Below are 22,433 nucleotides of genomic sequence, written 5' to 3'. Positions count from 1 at the left end.
AAAGACCTTAACCACAACCAGACACGTTGCCCAAAACCACAGATTGTGGTAAAACTTACCCTGACGTTTCCTGGACACAATGATTCTCAATTAAATTCTAGCCGTGCCTCAAACCTCTATAAGCTCATGCATTTTTAAATAAAACACCTACCTCTACTATACTGTTACAAATTGTGACCATCTAGGACTTCCCACCATTGTGCACGTGAGGATCATTAGAAACTCGATGGTGGCACCAGGGATAGAACTTGGATCCCCTTTCTACCACGGCACACGTCAGCTAATGCCAAATATCCTCTACTTGTTTTCAGCATAGGCTCTATGACACGTAATGGAGTGGTTCTGAGACCATTCAGCAGAGGGCAGTGGGACTAGTTGAGAGAGACACACTAGCCAGTATGTTGTGTGTTTAAAGGGCTGATTAAAGCAGGCTTGCTGACTTGGGGGCTTAACGAGAGTAATACAGACATCGGTGCTCTGAAAATGACTATGCCACCCTTACTTATGGTAGTAACCCAATAGAAGTCAATGGAACTACTCATGTGAGTAAGGGTTACAAGATTGCCCTAAGTTTTGTAAGTATAAAGTACTCCAGCTAATTTAGATGAGACAATCTTGCAAAATGTATTCTGGCTCTGGCCTGCTCCTCATCCAATTGGTTTCCATTTGCTCTGCACAGCTGTCCTCATTCTTATTTTTTACAACTTTAGTTTGCTTTTAAATTATTCCTTTGTTTGTTTCTTCTTCCCTGTTGCTTAGCCCTGCCCTTGCTTTGCTGAAGGTCATTTTTAGTCTGTCTGAGTAGGTGCTTCTATGACCCCAGCACCAACATTAATTAATTTATCCACGCAACACCTTTCTGTGGTAAGGAAGTGTTGTTCCCATTTGGCGAGTGGGGCACTGAGGCACAGAGAGATTAAGTGACTCACCCAGGTTACACAGGAACGTCTGTGGCAGAGCCAGGCACTGTATTCACATTTCCTCAGTCCCACGCTAGTGCCTTAACTGCAATCTTTCCTCTGTGCTGCTTTCTGAGCTGCAGTATTGGCTCCTAGATGTTCTATGGATTGCGGTCCACGCTGTGTGATGATGCCGAGAAATCTGAGGTGGCTCAGACTTACTCAGATCAAACCTTGAGGTTTGCACCTGAGAGACCAAAGCTGTGGCATTGTGACTCAGAGCGGAGATTAGCTGTCAAACTGCAGAGGCTGTTTCAGTGAAGAATTGTTATTGACAGTGAACATAGGGTAGACAGAGAAGAATGATCGTGAGTCACTGGAGGTGGGGTAAAGAAATGGCAGATTTGCTAAACCGTTGTTGCGCAGATAACCATGGGGCTGACTGTGCAGTAACTGAATGCTCCTGGGATGAATGAATCACTAGGTCTAGGGAACATGTAGCGATAAATTTCAGGGAGGAGGGAAGGTACCTAAGAGAGTTGAAGTCCCTCTCAAGTTGTCTGTATTCTCATTCATTCTTCTGCCTGGTCCTCCCTCTAGCCACCCTCTCCAAAGCTCTCTTTGCTTTAGATAGTGGCACTTGCGGTTTCCGAGAGCTCCCTGGATTGATCCAGAATGTAAATGGTGAGTGGAAAACATTAGAAGCCACCTGATTGGCTTCAAAGGGGATTGGGATGTTTCAGCTGAGTGGGCCAGTGAATGGAAAATGCAGCAGACAAATGCAAAATAATAACTGGGGGCACTCGCCCAAACCAGATTATATATTCAGTGGTGCAGTTATGCAATGTAATAATCAAAAGGGGTGCTGGGAGTTGTGATGCTTTGGGGGTTCACCCAGACCAGTAAGAGGATGTGCCTGCCCTGTAGCCCTGGGTGCTTCTGTGCCGTGCAGCTTTGGCTCCAAGCCCCAACACCAGCAGCCTGCTCACGGCACAACGGCCTCACCCTGGCCTCCACCAGCCTGGTTCCTCCTTGCAGGGCGACACCAACAGCCCTTTCAGTCCTGAGTCCCCCCAAAACCGTCTCCCCCCCTGCAGCATCCAGCCCCTCTCGCTGGACCCTCACAGCAATTACCGTGTTTGCTGCTTCCAATGACCAGAGCACGCACCAGCCTGCTAGATTAGCTAAAGACACAGTAACCGAGATGATTTGGTGATCAAACAAAAGTGAGTTTATTAACAAGGAACACAGGTTTAAGTGATTACAAGCAAGAGTGAAGGAGACAAGAAAGGTTACAGATAAAACAAACAAAACACACTTTCTAGTGACTAAAACTTAATTCTAACAAGTTACAATCTTTGCCAGAGCAGTTTCCTTACTTACATCCAGTTAGCAGCAGCCCCCACCCCCCAGACTAGGGGACCCAACCTTCATAGACTCGAAGGCTGCTGTACCCTATTGTCCCCACAGTGACGGATGATACCACCCTATACCGGAAACCTACTGATTGCTATTCCTACCTACATGCCTCCAGCTTTCGCCCTGACCACACCACACGATCCATCGTCTACAGCCAAGCTCTGTGATACAACCGCATTTGCTTCAACCCCTCAGACAGAGACAAACACCTACAAGATCTCTGTCAAGCATTCTTACAACTACAATACCCACCTGCGGAAGTGAAGAAACAGATTGATAGAGCCAGAAGAGTTCCCAGAAGTCACCTACTACAGGACAGGCCTAACAAAGAAAATAACAGAACGCCACTAGCCGTCACCTTCAGCCCTCAACTAAAACCCCTCCAACGCATTATTAAGGATCTACAACCTATCCTGAAGGACGACCCATCACTCTCACAAATCTTGGGAGACAGGCCAGTCCTTGCCTACAGACAGCCCCCCAACCTGAAGCAAATACTCACCAACAACCACATACCACACAACAGAACCACTAACCCAGGAACCTATCCTTGCAACAAAGCCCGTTGCCAACTGTGCCCACATATCTATTCAGAGGACACCATCACAGGGCCTAATAACATCAGCCACACTATCAGAGGCTCGTTCACCTGCACATCCACCAATGTGATATATGCCATCATGTGCCAGCAATGCCCCTCTGCCATGTACATTGGTCAAACTGGACAGTCTCTACGTAAAAGAATAAATGGACACAAATCAGATGTCAAGAATTATAACATTCATAAACCAGTTGGAGAACACTTCAATCTCTCTGGTCACGCAATTACAGACATGAAGGTCGCCATCTTACAACAAAAAAACTTCAAATCCAGACTCCATCGAGAAACTGCTGAATTGGAATTCATTTGCAAATTGGATACTATTAATTTAGGCTTAAATAGAGACTGGGAGTGGCTAAGTCATTATGCAAGGTAGCCTATTTCCCCTTGTTTTTTCCTACCCCCTCCCCCTCAGATGTTCTGGTTAAACTTGGATTTATGCTGGAAATGGCCCACCTTGATTATCATACACATTGTAAGGAGAGTGGTCAGTTTGGATGAGCTATTACCAGCAGGAGAGTGAGTTTGTGTGTGTGTTTGTGGGGGGTGGGTGGGTGAGAAGACCCGGATTTGTGCTGGAAATGGCCCACCTTGATTATCGTGCACATTGTGGGGAGACTGGTCGCTTTGGATGGGCTGTTACCAGCAGGAGAGTGAGTTTGTGTGTGTATGAGGGTGGGGGGGGGGGTGAGAAAACCTGGATTTGTGCTGGAAATGGCCCACCTTGATTTTCATGCACATTGTACGGAGAGTGGTCACTTTGGATAAGCTATTACCAGCAGGAGAGTGGGTTTGTGTGTGTGGTTTTTGGAAAGGGCGGGTGAGAAAACCTGGATTTGTGCTGGAAATGGCCCACCTTGATTATCATACACATTGTAAAGAGAGTGGTCACTTTGGATGGGCTATTACCAGCAGGGGAGTGAGTTTGTGGGGGGGGCGGGGCGGGGCGGAGGTATTACCAGCAGGAGAGTGGGGTGGGAGGAGGTATTGTTTCATGGTCTATGTGTATATAATGTCTTCTGCAGTTTCCACGGTATGCATCCGATGAAGTGAGCTGTAGCTCACGAAAGCTTATGCTCAAATAAATTGGTTAGTCTCTAAGGTGCCACAAGTCCTCCTTTTCTTTTTGCGAATACACACTAACATGGCTGCTACTCTGAAACCAAAGATTCCAAGGGGTGTTTTCTTGTGTATCCTATCAGTTTATGTCTTTGGAGCGGCGGACACCTAGAACTCTTAATGTAGATATTTATCTCCTAATACTTCTCTCTTCTGCAGTACTTTCAGTCTGGCACCTAGATGCTGGAGTATTAGAAATGTCCAAGTCAGATAATTGTTCAGTGCATGTTACAAACATTACGAATTAACACATTTAAGTGTGTGTGTGTGTAACATTGAACTGGCTTTGCTGGTCTGATTGGTTAATTTTCTGGACTGGCTCTATATAATTGTGACTAATTCTGGGATAGCATTGTTGTTATACAATTATTCTGCAAATCCCAGCGTTCTCTGCCTTAGAATGTTGTGCAGATTTCTTTATCTTTCTTTACTGGAAGAACAAAATACGACAGCCAGGAAGATTAGAAGATTTAAAAATATATTTTATAAGCAAAGGGTAAAGAGATTGAGCATGTCTCTGTCTAAAAAAACCATTAAATACGCTGTTCACTCTACAGAAGCTTTTAAAAAGCTGGGGAAACAATCTTACAGCTCAGGAAATTTAGCATGAACTGTGAATTTAGGCAAAATATCTAACTTGGAAGCAAGTAAACATACAGAAGAAATTGCCAAGTGCAACAAAAGTGAAGCCCAGGCTGTGGTCAGTGAGATGATTAATAGTCATGTGTCCACATAAAATCTATTTTCTTCTTCAGTTCTGCATTTTGCTTAGGATGGTCGCGGAATTAGCTGGGCCATTTTTACGGTTTGTAACTGGCTTCATTGTAGTGTTTGGCTCCACTATGCTGGAGAGAACATTTACACCGACACGTTTTGTGTCATCCAAATTTCCAAAGCCAGAATTTGTTGGTGACAAAGGTGATATTTGGCATCGCAGAACCCTTCCTTTGGGAGTGTGACACCAGGATCTTCAGCTTCCCCGCTGTGACAGACGGCACCAGTCGCCCAGATGTGATAAGTGACCTTTCAGAAATCAGCAATTCCCCCTTGACTTGGAGAAACGGGCAAGGTCCTTGCCAGGCTCATCGCTCGTCTTTGTAGTTGGGCCCTTATTGCTCTTTGCTGAGAGACCAGCGTCAGCTCCACCTGAAGACTTTTGTCTCCACTGAAATCAATGGGAGAACTGATTCCAATGGGGGTTGGATCAGGCTGTATACCCCAGGGTGAAAGGAAGGGGTTAACCCCCTTGCAGGCAGCCTCCCTGGTGGCTATGTACATCCTTTCATCCAGAACCATTGGAAGCACTTATGAAATCATTACTTTTCTAAAGAAAAGGCTTTATGATACAGCAGAGGCAAAGTGTATTTAAGGGGCAGCCCTCCTACATTCCTGTAATGTCTCCAGACATGTGCAGTGAGTGTAATTTGCAAACGGGCCCAGGGCTGATCCAGCTCTGCTCCTGTTGAAATCCATAGGAGTGTTTGGGGTTTGGTTTTGAAACTCTTTATTTATTTCGGAAGTGTTAACAAGTTTACAAACCCTTGCCAAGTGACTATCTGAAACAAACCAATCATTGCCACTGGTCGCTTTTGTTTAACAAGGCAGGAATTTAGTCATCAGCTCTTTCTGTTTTAATACCCTGTTAGAGGGAAAGCATCATTACCGGCTCCTCCATCATTTCTCATAGAAATCAGTGAGACTTTTACCAGCAGCTTCAGTGGGAGCAGTTAGGGTAACACTGAGCAAGTATGAAAATCTCACCCCTGGCTTTATTGGTTAAGAGAGAGATTTTTCTAAGGCTATGTCTACACTAGAGAGCTTATGTAACCCACACACCTCCTGGGTGTGGTGTTCTGTCCCCTCTAGTGGCACGGAGACCACTTAGAGATTAATGCGTCTGCTCTATAGCCTTAGCTAAGAGCCACATGGGTTTTAGCTCATGCAGTAGAGGCTCATGCACTAAGCCCCAGGTTCGATCCCGACTGCTGGCGACTGGGGTCTGGCGGTGTTACACTTAGAGCGGAACAGCTGTACCAATGCAGCATGCCTCTGTAAGATCTCTCATGTAGCCGCTCCATGCAGACTCTCCTGTCAGCATAATAAAACCACCTCCAAGGAGTGGAGGTAGCTACGTCGGGGGAGGGAGAAGCTCTTTTGCCGACATAGCGCTGGGCACGCCACCACTTATGCCGGTGTAATTTATGTCGTTCGGGGGGTGCAATATTCACATCCCTGAGCGCCATAAGTTTTGCCGACATATGTGGTAGCGTAGACATAGCCTACAGCAGGAAGAGATTTAGAAGCACACATCCCATTGACTTCCAGGGGGATTTGTGCTCCTAAATCCCTCAGACACTTCTGAAAACTTGACCCTTCAGAAAAAGTTTCTGGGGTTGGAGAGAAAGTAGAAAATAAAGTAGGAAAGGCTGTAATTTTGACTGAGATAGTTAAGAACATAACAATGGCCATACTGGGTCAGACCAGTGATCCATCTAGCCCAGTATCCTGGCTTCTGTATCCACAAAGCCTTTAATTTTCCTCCTATTCTTTTCCATAATCTCACAAACCCATTTGCTGGCTAACTACTGGTACAGGCTGCTTGATATTAAATACACAGACCCGTGTACGTTCTGACTGGAAAAAGCTGGCTAGACTATACTCCTGTGGGTACTTGCAATTATAGAAACCACAGAATGCGTGTGAAGTCACCCTTCTGCGACCCCTTGGCTTGTGTAGTGGTTTGCTAGCTAGATATGTTCCCCCCTCTGCAATTAACATATACATTTTAAATGGTGAAAGTGGGGAGAAAAAAAGACCATTTGCCAGCAGGACTGTAAAACCTCCCTCAAATTGGCCAGGTCACAAGAGACCCACAGCTAATAAATTGATCTTACATTCATATAATAAACTAATTTATTAGGTTTTTATTTTAAGAGATGGTGGTATTAATTAGAGTGATGTGGGCCATAAATCACTTGGTTTGGATAAGCCCTCAGATAATTTAAATTACAAGTAATACGACTGCAACTTAATTAATCTGATTAAATCCCAGGCCCATTCATGTGCAGCTTGCACCAGGCAGGAGGTAAGTGACAGAGGAAAAGAGTACATTAATGAAGTGGAGATTTCTCATTGGGGGTTGGATCTGCTCAGCTGGTGGATGGTGGGGGAGGGCAGGCGGGGCCAAAAATGGCCTGCAAAGCAGGCGCCCCCCAGTAAAAATGGAGGTGGATGAAAGGTCTGAAACTGTAACTAAAGCCTTGTGGATAATGGCCCTTGCCCTGGGTATGGCACCAGCTCAGAGAGGCAGCACTGTTTGTACTGGGCTAGAAAACAAAGTAAGCCATGCCAGGGCAAATGGTGGCTCATAGCAATTTACGCTGTCTACACTAAGGGTTTGCTCTGGGACAGCTACCCTGGTGGCTGGGCACTGATGGCTAAAATCTGGCCAAAGCCTTGTGTAGCTGTGTGATGAGGCAGTGAGCCCGGCAGAGTCTGAACTTGGCAATGTTATAGCAACGTTTCCATGGGGATTTGATGTTCTTACACCGTTTCCCCAATGAATTAATGGCTTTTGTTAGCATCACGCACCGCCTGGTGTCCCCCGGCGTTCAGATTTTTCTCCCCTTGGTAGGATCAGGGCCGCCCCAAGCTCTGAGAGTGCAACTGCCCAAGCAAAAAAAAAAAAAAAAAAAGTGTGGGGGAGGGGGGCGGAATGCTGTCCCGGGAATTGTGCCCCCCCCAAGCACGGGCTTGCTTTGCTGGTGCCTAGAGCCAGTCCTGGGTAGGATAACTTGCTGCTGTCTAGGTGATGTGGAGTGACGTTCCTTTCCAGCAGCTAATATTTACACTTCTTGTCGTGTTATGAATCCTGAGTATGGTCTCACTCCTCAGCTCATCACCATCACCAGCTCTGATCTTATTGGTTCTTTTAGACATTGGAAATGACCAGAACAGGGCGATTCTTTTAAGCCAGTTCCGCTGAGGCAGTTTGATACACTAGGCTGTATGCTCGGGAGGTCTTGAGTTTTGGGATGAACAACACCATTGATTATAACACGTACCAGGCAGGATATTTGTTCGCCCAAAGTGTTTGCTGATATTGTTCTTTCTCTCCCTTTGTTTCATTTCATTTGTGTAAGTGTGACATGTCTCATCAGGCACACTTTGGGGTCTGTTCTATTGTGCACGAGGATTTCCATGCTTTCTTGTTGATATTTCCTTTATGAACCAGACAAACTAGAGGCTGGACGAGTGTCTAGGGAACAATTTATTTTCGAGGAGAGGCTCTGGGCTGATAGCAGTGGAGGTGGATGCTGTCTCTCTGTCTGCAGAACATACACAGCTGTAGTTCCAGCTTCTCCATACACTCCCACTAATCTGTTGTCCGAATCCTGAGCTCTATGACTAGGAATGGAATTCATTTTCTGTTGACCATTCTATCCGTGGTGCTTCCGCTGAGTCTGCAAGCAAGAGTTCTGAGTTCTAGGTCTGATGCGGACTCCTGTTCATCCCCTACAAAGAGGCCACCAGATAATCATGACTGTTGGTCACTAATGAATTAGGCCACAATCCAAGCTCTTCTGCATATATAACTAGGTTCCCTGAGCCAATTAATTCCTCTGTGGTACATGTGCTATGAAACAGACTTTCTTTACAGGCGGGAGGTTATTGTAGTGATTGGTTTCAGAGTAACAGCCGTGTTAGTCTGTATTCGCAAAAAGAAAAGGAGGACTTGTGGCACCTTAGAGACTAACTAATTTATTTGAGCATGAGCTTTCGTGAGCTACAGCTCACTTCATCGGATGCATGCCGTGGAAACTGCAGCAGACTTTATATACACACAGAGAATATGAAACAATACCTCCTCCCACCCCACTGTCCTGCTGGTAATAGCTTATCTAAAGTGATCATCAAGTTGGGCCATTTCCAGCACAAATCCAGGTTTTCTCACCCTCCACCCCCCCCCCCCCACAAATTCACTCTCCTGCTGGTGATAGCCCATCCAAAGTGACAACTCTCTACACAATGTGCATGATAATCAAGTTGGGCCATTTCCTGCACAAATCCAGGTTCTCTCACCCCCTCACCCCCCTCCCAAAAACCACACACACAAACTCACTATCCTGCTGGTAATAGCTCATCCAAAGTGACCACTCTCCCTACAATGTGCATGATAATCAAGGTGGGCCATTTCCAGCACAAATCCAGGTTTTCAGAGAGTTGTCACTTTGGATGGGCTATCACCAGCAGGAGAGTGAATTTGTGTGGGGGGGTGGAGGGTGAGAAAACCTGGATTTGTGCTGGAAATCACTTTAGATAAGCTATTACCAGCAGGACAGTGGGGTGGGAATAGGTATTGTTTCATATTCTCTGTGTGTATATAAAGTCTGCTGCAGTTTCCACGGTATGCATCCGATGAAGTGAGCTGTAGCTCACGAAAGCTCATGCTCAAATAAATTGGTTAGTCTCTAAGGTGCCACAAGTACTCCTTTTCTTATTGTAGTGATTGGCTATCTACGCAATACCCAATAGAGGAGGGCAGGGGAATTTTATTAATCCAAAGAGAAACTGGTTTTGTGGTTCATTCTTTTGGGCTATCAATAATAGTCTCCAAGAAAACTTATGAGATGTCGATAGTAGCGACCCTTTTAGCTCAATAGATAGAAATTAAATTCCCCATAGACTTCACTTTTAGCATGAAACTGTCTCCTAGTATTACAGCTGTAAATATTTGCCTTACAAACATTTTGGATATTCTTATTCCCACCCCAGTTTGGAGATGAAGAAGAAGAACAGTGTTGAAAACCCTAAGCAAATCTAACATGGGAGGAATAATGGACCAATCAGAGGCAATGGTCTCTTAACGATCTCTGGCCAGCGGAGGAAGCAGATGTAAAACAATAGCTTTATTTGTGGACATTTTAATTGGCTAGTTCAAAGGGAAGCTGTTGAGACTTCTCTGATTTCTCAGACCTAGTGGAACTTTTAGATCTGTTTCAAAAGCATTTCTTAATTCTGCGTGGCAGTCCTGCCTGCTGGTCACGGTTATGACCTCTTGTATTAATTAGTGTTTATAGGAAATCAAATTGGCTTGCAAAAGAGAGATGAAAAATGAAAATGGTAGGGTAATCCATAGATTTGTGTGTTTCTAAATGAAAGGGATAAACAGATCTCTGGATGAAGACATTTACATGAAAATAGTTCTGGAGATGTTTTAATGTTTTGCTATGTTTTGCTAATGCTCTTCATCAAATGATATTCTTTCTCTTATTGATACTCGATGCTGCCTTCATCTTTGCTGAGTCTGCTGGCCCATGATGCTCATTGGAACTTAAACCATAAACCAACACTGAACAATGATGCATTATTTGTAGGAGACCTAATGTTGTAGGGCTGACAATAGGGCAAAGCTTTTCTTGCTTGTGGTCAGTAATCCATAAATAAGATAATCTATTTAGGTTTGTAGAGCAATCAGATAGGTGGGAATAGCCTTCATCATACAAGGAGGGCACAGAAGACGTGGTGAAAGGTTTTCAATGCAAAACTGTTATTTCCAAATGACACTGTGAAACCCTGTGTGCTAAAATCTACACAACCCTAGTGTCCTTCCTAGTGCCAACCTGTGGAACTGTCTCAAAGAGACAGGGGAATAAGAAAGACTGGGATCAAGTCTCTGCTGTTTTCACTGCAGGAATAGACCAAAACTGGCTGGAATTCTTTGTGAAATATGCAGCAAGTGCAGAAATTTTGTGTCTAAATTAAATGCATCTCAGAAGAGTCAGGCGCAAGAATGGGCCTGGCTTCTGAGTAGAGACCAGAGGCACAAAATTCAGATTGCTCTCCAAATCTAAATTCTTGCGGAGTTTTGGGATCTGGGATTGTAGCTAGCTCCAGTATATAAAGAGATCAGATCCATATCCAAACTTTTCCAAAGTTCAGGAGTGTTTTCATTCATGCCCAAACTTTGCTTCTGAGGTATTATCAGCTGAAGCCAAACTAAGGGTGTGAATGTAGCCATGTGTATATAGGCACCCCGTTTATTAGCAGGATCAAACCCAAGACGATAGGCACTAAAAGCACAAAGTTCTACCCTTTGAGCTACAGCAGTTAGTTACTCTTGTGGTAGCTGGTTGTTATATTTTCTAAGGCCAGCCACTAGAGGGCGACATGATCACATACTCTAAACCTCTTTAGTGATTTGACGATATTTTCCCAGGCACGTCATTTTGCCATAAGCTTTGTACACCTAATGAAACACAGGAACAGATCTTAATTTTTGGCACATGAACACATTTCCTAGCACAAAGGAGCATGACTGTTATTTCTGAAGGCAGCCCCCCCTGTGCAGAACTCCTTGATGTCACATGTGTTGTTTACACTGAAAACCACTCCTGGTTAGTAAGTTTCTTAGCCAGGTATGAAAGTTGAACAACTTAACAGATTGAGACGTCAGTGGGACCACTCACACGAAAAAGCGCTGCAGGGTAAAGCGCACAGATTTATTTTTTTTTAACATTGAGCAAATATTATTTTTCATAATCATGCCTGTTTACAAGTTTCTATCCAACTGCCACATAATATACTGAGACTTGTCCAGAAAAATGTATTTTATTGTATTGGCAGTGAACCTGTTGTTTAGAAAAAGGCAGTGAACTAATATGACAGTATAGGAGACTGATTGGAATGAAACAGAGGAGGTGAATCTAAAAGCTACCCAGTATGTGCTGTTCCTATAAATCCTGCATAATTTTTGTGAATTTAATTTTCACTAATCCATCCAGCCCACTCCAGTAGTCTTGTCAGATCTTAAATAATGAATCAGTTGGGGGTGTCTCCTTGTATAGAAAATAAGGCAAGGTAGGAGTTGCAGAACCAAGTCCTACCTCATGTAGTTAGTCCCACTGAGTAACTCATGAGAGTAAGGATTCATTGCATTTAGAAAATACCAGATAGCAGAATAAATGCTGCAGTTATAAGTCAAATCAAAGGGCATGTATTTTATGTTCAGGGAGTTTTAAACCTATTTGTTTTGGTGTAACTTTCCAAATAAAGCCCCTGATCTTTAGAATGTAATATGAATGGTTTTATCTTTTTTATATAAAAATAGCTCAGTAAGACGTTGGTATTTAAAATTCTCTTTGGCCATACTTTGTCCTATGTCAGGGTCTGACACTTGCCCGTGCCAAAGGCCATGGCTTCAGCTCAGTGCTACGGTTGAATCTGTGCAAGGGGCCGCAGGGGTATAAGATTCTGCACCTGAGGATCAGATTGTGGGAGCGGGGCTCTAGTTTGCGGAAAGGTACCGTGCAACGAGCATATTTTAAAGACAGGACTTCTATATTTGCAGTATTTTCCCCTTCTGCTCTACCTGTCCCCCTAAAAATGCTTCTGCAATTGTGTAGCCATAAAGTCCACTGTTAGGTGGCATTTCATGCTATTATGTCACTCCCCTCTTCCTGACTTACAGCTGCAGAAGGGGACAGCCCATAGCAGGAGGCTGAGGACCAGGAGAGCAGGGAAAGCCTCTTCTGTATATAATAATAATAATGCAACACCCATTCTAGGAAGAATGATGAGGTATTATGCGTAATAAATATTTATGAGGGCAAGCATAATGAAATGAATGTGTATTATGTAGAGACTCCCTTAGGGCCTGGCTATCAAATGGCTTTTCCCCCTCTCTTTTTCTTTTTCTGTTGTACAGAATTGTCCTGATGTCCCTGGGTTGTTGAGCAAATTGCTTACTGTGTTGCTCACTTACACAAGGCATGTTATTAAATGTAAGCAGCTGCTCTCCGTTTGGCATTGTTCACACATACAGAACAGGAGGGCACGGACACTTCTCATTTCTATGAATGTTTCCTGTAGCCCATGAGCCACCACCAGCTTGGAATAACTTTGGCAAGGACGATCTCCCTTGTTCCCCCACTCCCCATGGGGTAACGTTCCCAGATGGACTCATTCTCCCAGAAGACTGAGCATCGCAGATCTGTCTTGGGTCAAAGAAATGTAGCAAAGCTGGTGAGGAGTTGAGTCATGCTGGGGAAAGAATGGTTTTGTGGTTAAGGCGCTAGACTCATGCCATGCCTATATGCATCAAACTCAGTAGGTTGACCATGGCTCAATGCCATTCGGGGAGGTGGTTTTACTATGTTGCCTTAACGGGGCACTGATGTCAGCTGGAGACAAATTTGAGCGTAGATTCATGCACAAATAGGTCAGTGGGCAGCGACTTAGAGACCTAATTCTGTAGTGTAGACCAGGCCTACGACTCCAGAGCCCTGGGTTCACTTCCTATCTCAGCCAGAGACCACCTTGGTGAGTCACTAAGGACTTGCGTACACAGGGATACTTGGGAAAGCTAGGGGCTGGTCTACACGACCGCTTAAATTGATGTAAGTTAGGTCACTCAGGGGTGTGAAACAACCACCCCTCCAAGCAATGTAAGTTAAAGCGGTGTCTACACTGCAATATGCCAGCGGGAGATGCTCTCCTGCCGACACAGCTTCCGCCTCTCACCGAGGTGGAGTGATGATGCCGGTGGGAGAGCGCTCTCCCGTCAGCATGGTGCGTCTTCACCAGACACACTACAGCGGCATTGGTGTCACGCAGTAGGGTAGACTAGCCCTAAGACAAAGTAACTGACATTAAACCACATTAAACTCCCATGTGGCTGCCCTCCATTCAGAAGTAAAGAGGCTTAATCCTCCTTCAAAAGGACTTAAGATCAAGCAAATGAAAGCCACTTTGTTTCTGGACGAGAGCATTCACACAGGGGTTTGATGTGCTTTAACTATACTTCTTTAGTTAATTCACCTTAACTTTACTGAGGTGTCTACACTTAAAACACTGCAGCAGCACCGTTCTAGCACTTTAGTGAAGATGCTACCTATGCCAACAGGAGGGGATCTGCCATCGGCGTAGGTACTCCAGCTCCTCAAGAGGCGATAGGTTGACAGGAGAATTCTCCCGTTCAGAGGCTCTGACTCAATGAGTGGTCTGGGGCTGGAGCTCTCACGGGGAAAGAAACAGTGGGTGCTTAGCACCCACCAGTAGCCCCTGGAGCCTCCTTCCCACCAGCGGCCCCACCAATCAACTCCTCCCTCTCCTTCCCAGCGCTTCCCACCCACCATGGTCAGCTGTTCCACAGTGTGCAAGAGGCACTGGGGGAGGGAGGAGGCAGAGTGAGGGCAGGATGCACTGGGTGTGTGTGGAATGGGTCAGAAAGAGGCAGGGTGGGTGCGGGAAGGGGCAGGAAGGGGTCTTGAGGGAAGGGTGGAGTGAGGATGGAGCCTGGGATAGAGTGGAGGTTGAGCACCTCCTAGCAACTAAGAAAGACAGTGCTTTTGCTCCCGTCGATTTAACACTATCTACATCAGGGGTTAGGTCATTTACCTGTGTGCTTGGGCATGTGTGGATTTTTCACACCCCTGAGTGATGTAGTTATATCAAACTAATTTCCCAGTGTAGATCATTTCCCAGTGTAGTGTCCATCTTGACAAGCCATAAGTCACTCTGTGCCTCGGTTCCTCGTCGGTGAAATGTGGGTAGTCATTTTGACTTGTATGTCTTTTCTCTTCAGATTATTAGCTCTTTGGGACTGTTTCCCACTGTGCATTTGTTCAGTGCAGAGCACAATGGGTTGCTGATTTCAGTTAGGGCCTCTCCTGCCACTGCTTATAATTGTTCATAGATTGGAAATAGACTAGAGCTACGAAGTGCAGACCAGCATTAAAAGCTTAGAAATGTTTTGGTTCTGACCCATCTCTGGGGTGTTGGGGTCCAGGGTTTGGGTTCCGACCTCTCTCAAATGCAGACCATCGCTGTTCGTCCATTTCTTGTGTCTTATAGCAACACAAAATCGGAGACGACACTTTAAAAGGGACAGAACCCCAAATGCTGCATTCTAGCTGCCTCTGTGAGAGCCATGCTGAGCTTGGTAAGTTTACAGTTGCTTTTATGATTCCATCAGGCTTGGGGCAGGATTTCCCTTCTGCTCTTTCCATAGCCAGGATCTTATGGAAACCAGGAGGCTTGTATGAGATTTATTGCTCTTATACTTGAATTATTGCAGATTTTTTGGAGAGCGGCAATAATGTCTCCCACGTAGGGAACAAACACCTGCGGCTGCTGCTGTTGCTCTGTATCATCCAGAGTCTCTCTCTGCTCAAAACACCTGAGGCTCTGCAGATACCGAAAGGTTGAGCGAAGTTGCCTGCTGAAGGGAACAGAAAGTTCCTGCTGGAAACATCTGAGACGCTCTGCCGTAAATTAACGTGGCTTCTTGCTTCTCATAAGTGTTGGAGCAGAAATATCAGCACCTGGGAAGGTGTGGCACAGTTCTGTTCCTGGAGTTTGCTATTAGCTGCTGCTTGTGGGGAGGAGAACATCTGATGCTTGAGAAGCGCAGCAGGAATGGTTCTTCCTTCCGGCTTCCTCTGTCTGGAAACACCACAACGATTCGTTTAAAAAGGAGTAGGGCAGCACTAGGCCTGTTGAGCTAGCTACAACCCACCTGTGAGAGGTTAACTTCTCACCTGGAGTCAGTAAGGGCCAGCTCCTGTTGGTCATACTTCAGTGAGTGTTTTGCCTGAATAAATCCTGCAAGAGCTGGGCCCAAGTTAATGTGACTCCTTCTGAGATCACCTTGTCCATGCTGATGCCAGGGGGGCCTTGGCGTTATACTTAACAAACGGCCAGTTGTGGGTGAGAATGCTCCAGGTCAGCAACACCCCTGGAATTCTGATTCCTTAAACCCAGGTGGCATTTGTTTGTATACCACGAGTGTGTAGGGTCCCCAGAACACGAGGCACTGTATAGACGCGAGTAGGAGACAGACTTTGCCTCAAATTGTTTACAATTTAATAGACAGAGAAGGCAAAGGGAGGGAAAAAGAAATATTATTATTATTATTTTATTAAAGCTGGTTAAAAATGGAGGGGTTTTTGGCATGGAAAATTTACTTTTAGTTGAAACAACAAACACCAAAATATCTTTTTTAATGAAAAGTTAAAATGTTCTTCAAAGAACAGACCCTTTCCATGGAAAACTTAGTTTAATCAGCAACCTAGCCCTAATTCTTATTTCTGTTTTACAAAACGGGAAACTGAGGCACAGAGCAATGAAATGATTCACCTAGGGTCACACCAGAAGCAGAATCAGGACCAAATCCATCTTCAGAGTCTTCAACCAAAGCCACCCCCTTCCAGCTTAGCCCTGGTGCTGGTGACCTCAGTGGGTGGATTTTCCTCTGTGATCTTGATGACCAGTGTGGATGAGGTGTCATTAGCTAGGTCTTATGTAACAATATGGACTCTTCTCTGGTATCACTTTTCTGTCATTAGCTTCACTTAGATGCAGACCATGCCTCTAGGCCTGGCCCTGGCACACCTGCCTGTAGTTCTGTGGGTTTGGAGTAGAGCCCAAATACGCCAGCTAACTCCTAGCTCCTGCTGCTGGGTGCGGATTATCTGACAGTTGCATAGATTGATGCACCTGCCTGAATTAGCACAGAATTTGGCCCATAATTCTTCTTAATAGTCCTGAATCATTGCACTAGTTTATACAAACGAAGTGCCATTAATCTCACCACGTAAAGCCTATCCCATCTGCACCATTTTAGTTCTGGTTGTATTGTTGCTGTTTTGAAGACTGGGCTTTTCAAAAAGAGCCTGGTGCCACAAGTCCTCCTTTTCTTTTTGCTAATGGAGTTAGGCTCTCAATTCCCATGTACTGCCAATGGGATTTAGGGATCCAACTCCCAAGAATATTTAGAAAATCTTAGCCTAACCAAAACTGTGTTGTCAAACAGACAAAGGAATGTGGGCTCATTATAATCTGTTGTCCAGCAAGATATACTGTAGCTCTAATACACAACAGAGCTGGGCCCTGAGAACGGTGAGAATTGGATCGGGCCCACCTCTGATGCATGCCTGAGAGCCATGTTCACCTCTCCAGCCCTAGCTCCGAACTGTTGGCTCATGCAGTCTGTCAGTAACTGGTAACTAAGTGTCAAGTGCAAAGTTAAAATTGCATAACTGGTAAACATGGCAAACTTGCTTCCCACGTGCAGCCTTTCTGTTTTCATAGTTCATTGAACAAGCTAATAAATAGAAAGATCTGGATTAAAGAGGGTTCTTTGGTAAATGAAGGAGTTTTATTTCCAGCATGGTCAGAGCTCTGTGCTTTCTACACTGCCGTGATAAAACATCTCTCTGCACTAGGCAACGTATTCCCTATTTCCTAGCCCACAGCACTCAGTCTCCTACCCGCTTTGGAGATGAATGCCTTCTGTTTTTATATAGCGACCTCATTCAGCCTGCTGGAGGGCAAAGGAGACACTGGGATGTTATCCCTCTCCTGGGCCAGAAATGCACCTGTATGGCTTTGCACTTGCGTGTGCTGAAATAACTCTTTGTTATTTGCCAAGCTACGGAGGCCGCGGTATTTTTGCAGGTTTCAGAGTAACAGCCGTGTTAGTCTGTATTCGCAAAAAGAAAAGGAGTACTTGTGGCACCTTAGAGACTTGCAGCCTCTCTCAGTGCTCCCAGAGCACTTTATCATTTCCACTGCTGAGCAGGGTTGGAGAAACAGCCAAATGAGCCCTGCCCCTGTTTTCATAGCCCGAGGCTGAGGATGGGTCACACGATACATTTTATTCCAAAAGCAACCGAAGCTGTAACTCGTGGGCTGCACATCACCAACATTTAAAGAGTCAGGAGACAAATGACTAAGAACCCAAACCTGCACCTAGGCAAGTGGAGCTCGTGGTTAATGACTGGCCCAGTTTGGATGTGGATTTGCTCCAGGTGGGGGGTGATTTGAGGTTCCAGCTCAGGCCGGCAGCTCCAATTTTGATCAAACTATAATCCCTAGATTTTTTTTTTTTTTTACACCAGGTATAGTCAGTGCTTCTCGCGTTTGCGTGATCTTTGGGTCCAAATCTAGCCAGGGCTTGCGGGGAGGAGGGGGATCCTGGCCTGTGGAGCAGCAGGGCTCCTCTGTGACTGCTGCTGGCCCCTGCCCCACTCCGCTCTGTGTGTGCGCGTGTGTAAGTGGATCTGTGCTGTCATGGATCCACCAGCTCTGCCCCCCTCAAAACCCCTTTGCATAGTAAAGAAAAAGCTGTCCCCATGGACCTCAGCCTTATAGCTCCACAGGGTGCAGATCTTCCTCTTCCCACAGCTCCAGCCACCCTGTGTGCTTCTTCGGCTGCCTAGCAAGCCTTCCGCTCCTGTAGATAGTGAGGGACTAGGGGGTGACCCTTAAAAAGAGAATAGGGTGAATACACCCACTGGGAAATACGACTGGATGTGGCATCTAGCTTGTAACTGGAGCATTGATCTAACCTGCCCCACAGCCGCGCTTAGAAGGTGACAGGAGGAGAAACGTTGGGTTCAAAATCTTGTTTAACAAAATTATCTATAATAGCAGGTACTTGATTACACTGTTTATGTCCAATATGCCAAAGGCCAGGGTCCTTGCTCAATGACATCTCTGTCCTTACTGCCCTAAGCTCCCATTCAAGTCAGTGGGCACTTGCCTAACGAATAAAATGAAGCCCCTTATCCTGCAATCAGATCCCTCTGGGTCAGTTTGGCTGAGGTTCAATCCTCAGTTTGTTTCTAATCTCTGAGATTTTTGTGTGTGCTAGCCTAATATTGCAACGCTTGGGTTTTTGCAGGGAAATGTTTGTTTCCCCATAAATATTTATTTATTTATCTATCTCCCTCCCGGTAGCATTTCTTGGGCAATCTTTTTGTAAAGGATGGACTGTGCTCCCATTTCCCTCTCCAAAAATATTCTAATCTGGGACTGAAATTGACCTGCCACTTCCCCATTAGTGTTTGCAAAACACTTTGAAGAGGAAAAGTGCTAAGCGTGAAATGTTTTTATCCTTCAAATCCTACATATTCTTGGGGGAAGGGAGAATAGAGTCAGACTTCCTGAAGCTCTTAGCAACCTGTTGAATGAATAAATACATAGTCCGTTATTTATTTATTTTTTTAAATAGCACTCTTCTGGGTCACCCAGCCTTGCTAAATACTGGCAGGGTGTGCAAGCGGGAGATGACCCTTCCTCCTCTCCAGACCCACAAAGACATACAGAGCCCACCACCAGTCCTTTTATTTTTGTCATGCTCTGGTTCTTGTTTGCTAACCCTGCACACAGAGCTGGGCTCTTCAGCAAGGAGTGACCAATCTGCTTCCCTCAAAGCTTCCAGCATGCTGCTGCATGGAGAAACAGAAAGGGGTGTGTGTGCGCTGGGTTGTTGGCAGAGGTTCAGGCGTCTCTAGTGGACACCTAAAGTGGGACTTGAGTGTGTGTGCGTGTGTGCATGTGTGCAAGCAAGCAACTCACATAGTCTCTAATATTCACACAAGATGGCGATGGAGTGGAGGGAGACTCAGCTCCCCTCTTAAATGTTCTTCTTCTGGACATTCAAAGAGTCCTGCTTTTCCCCCCCCCCCGGAGATTTTAAGGGTTTACATGGCGCTGGAGGACTTGCTTTGTCTCTGTTTTTTCTCTTTGACCTTCTGTGTCCTGGCTGTGGAAGGTAATGTGTGGTGCTGGGGTTCTCTTCTGTGTGTTGTGTGCAGGGGTGGGGGATGGCGGGCGGGGGGGGGAGGACTCTGTATTTAGGGGGATAGCCCCTTGCCCTCCTCCTCTGAGCAAGCAACACAGGGGGCTAGTGCAGAGCTGGGGAAGGCTCCGCTCCCTTCCTTCTCCGCCTGGCAATGGGAGCGTGCACCTCACCCCTGGCCATAAAATAAGGCAGCTGCCCGGCCGGGGGGGAATTGCACCTCCCGGGGGCTGCTGCTGGGGCACGAAGCCGCGAGCGGCAGAGCGAGCCCGGCCGCTGCGGGCACGGCCAGGCAGCCGCTCCCGGCCCCGCTGCCCGGGCGGCCCGGCCCCTGCGCCCGCCAGCGGGGCCAGCCCCGAGAGCGCGGCGGGGAAGCGGGGACACAGCCCGCCGGGCTCGGCAGCGCCTGGTGCCCGGCGGGGCTGGGGCATGGGGCAGGCGCGGGGCCGGGGGACGGGCACAAAATGTGTCGCAAAAAGTTCGCGGGGCCGGGCTGGGATTTGAAGGGGGCGCCCGGCCAGGCAGATCCCGAGTTAATTTCCGTGCGGGTCCGGGAGGGGGGGGGGTAATTTACTAGCCCCCCCACCCCGCCCCACCCCGCGTTTACAGCTGCGCTGGGCGAGCTCGGAGCGGTGCCCGCAGCCCGCTCGGGGCCATGTGCTGCCCCCGGGCGGGGCGGCTCCCTCCGGAGCGGGGCGCTGCCTCCAGGCGTGTCGGGGCGAGGGCAGAGGGGGAGCCCGGGCTGGAGGTCCCGGGGGGGGGGGTTGCTTTGGGGGCTGGGCTCCTGGCAGCAGCCCATGCCCCCCGCCGGGAGACCAGGGGAGAAGAGGCCTGTGCCCCGGGGCGCTGCTGGCCCCCGGCGTCTCTCCTGGAGCTTCGGCGGGGGGGGGGGGGTTGCTCCAGCCACGTGCTTTGCTGCCTGCCCCAGCCATTGCAAGGGGAAGAGGGGCAGCAGCTGCGCCCTGGGGTGGGAGCTGCCCCCTTGGCCAGCGCTGGGGCAGGCTGTGGCGGGGGGAATCCCTCTGTCTGCGGGCCTGGGGGGTGGGGGTTAGCCACGTGCCCCAAAGGCAGGGAGAGCAGTCGCCCCCCTCTCCCCCCAACCCTGTGCCCACCCCCAGCCTTCGGGTCTGAGCCAGGCTTGAGCCGGGCTCCCAGGCTAGCTGGGTTTCGGGGTCCAGTGCTACTGCTGGGCTCCTATCACAAGGGGAGCCCTGGCCTCTCCTCTCTAGATTTGGGTGGGCTAATTCAGAGGGGCCATTTCCCTCTGGCCGGCTCAGCACTGAGGGGAGTGGGGAGGGGAGGGGCAGGCAGCAGGGGAGAGAGGGGGGTGAGGCCAGGTGAGGCGGAGGAGGAGGGAGGATTGATGGAGAGCAGCGTTCAGGCTGCTCTGAGATTAGGCTGTTCCTTGCCTCCACAGCATGAGATCTCTTTCTGTCTGCGGAGGAGAACTTGCTGGTCGGATCTTAGGGCGTTGAGAACTCAAATCCACATTTCTGATGCAGCCACCGGCCGACTCCAAAGGTCTGGGCCTGAAATGCCAGCTCCTGGCTAGCGGGGACACAGTGGGTGCTCCCGCCGGGCTCTGCAAGGCGGTTGCGTTGTGCGTGCTCATTGTGATGCTCGGCAAAACATCCAGGTGTAATTTTCAAGCAGGGGAAGCTCTGCAGAAAGCTTTGTGTAGCTAATGGAAACCGCTTCCCTTCTTCAAATGGGAACCTCTTGGTGAGCGTGAAATCTTGCTCCGAATATCTTCCAGTCAGGCCCAGGTACCTCTTTATACCTTAAAAAAAAAAAAAAAAAAAAAGCGACATGACTTTACTTTTCACTTCGCTAGCTTACTGCCTACCAATGCAGGTTTCTTAGTTCTACCATATTAACAAATATTTAGTTGATCAATCAAGTAATCCAATAATAAACATACCAGTCACTCCTCTCTTTGTAGGGATTGGTTACATGAATGAGCGGTGTGCACGTGTTCACGTACACATCTCTCGGATCTAAATCTTTGACTCTGTGTTTAACCACAGAAACTTTCACCAAGGTTCGTTCACGTTGTGGACCTTTGGATGCATTGCTTCTTCCAGTGTGTACACTTGCCCATTTAAGCGTTTAACTGCATCTCTGAAAAAGTATTAGAAAGGCATGGGTTGCTACAACTTCACTGTTGCAATAGCATGTGTGTTAAATGTCTGCTCGACTTAGGTTTTTTTTGATTTAAGATAAACACACAAAACAAAGATTTAAGCCAGGAGCGTCATGCCTGTTTCACTTCATGTATTTATTCAGTCCTCTGATGAATTCAGGTTCAGCAGAGTAGAAGTTTCCATTTATTAAAGTTTTTAGCCCTTAAAGCTGCAAAGATAATCCTTTTTAATATGAGTGGATGGATGCAGGGATGTATTAATCCTGAGAGATGTGGACTGCTCTTGTTGTCTATACTGGGAGTTGATGCTGAATCCTACTGATGCTATTTTAAGGGCCAGATTATTGCATAATGTAGCTGCAGAATTGCATGCTCACAAAATTTACTGTTGCTGTGTGTGTAAATGAACAATGGTACAGGAAAGTTGCCCATTGTCATCCAAGGGGAGCATCTCTTTAGATGCTCTGGAGCATGTGGCCTTAACTTTTAGCTCCAGACAGTGCTCATGGTACAAGATTGTAGTTTTTTGTTTCAAAATTAACTTGTCAGATTTTTGGGTCAGGAGCCATGGTTCCTTGTGTGTTTGTATGGCAGGAAAGGCGCAGATGGCAGGAGAAGTGTAGGGGAGAGGCAGAGGATGAGGGAGGTGATGGAGAGCAGTGTTCA

At 46.9% G+C, this 22,433-nt stretch overlaps 1 protein-coding gene across 2 annotated transcripts in view; it reads left to right on the top strand.

Moving 5' to 3' along the window:
* Nucleotides 1–19,398: 19,398 nt before the first annotated feature.
* IGDCC4 (immunoglobulin superfamily DCC subclass member 4) overlaps nt 19,399–22,433 on the top strand; it is a 185,516-nt gene continuing 182,481 nt past the window's right edge. For both annotated transcript variants that reach the window (XM_073304341.2, XM_073304339.2), the window contains exon 1: nt 19,399–19,597. In XM_073304341.2, the coding sequence (XP_073160442.1) occupies nt 19,531–19,597 (67 nt within the window). In that variant the 5' untranslated portion in view covers nt 19,399–19,530. The remainder of the gene's footprint in view (nt 19,598–22,433) is intronic.

This window comes from Lepidochelys kempii, chromosome 10 (assembly GCF_965140285.1).
Source record: "Lepidochelys kempii isolate rLepKem1 chromosome 10, rLepKem1.hap1, whole genome shotgun sequence".
NCBI classification, from domain to species: Eukaryota; Metazoa; Chordata; order Testudines; family Cheloniidae; genus Lepidochelys; species Lepidochelys kempii.
This window is presented reverse-complemented; position numbering and strand designations above follow the sequence as displayed.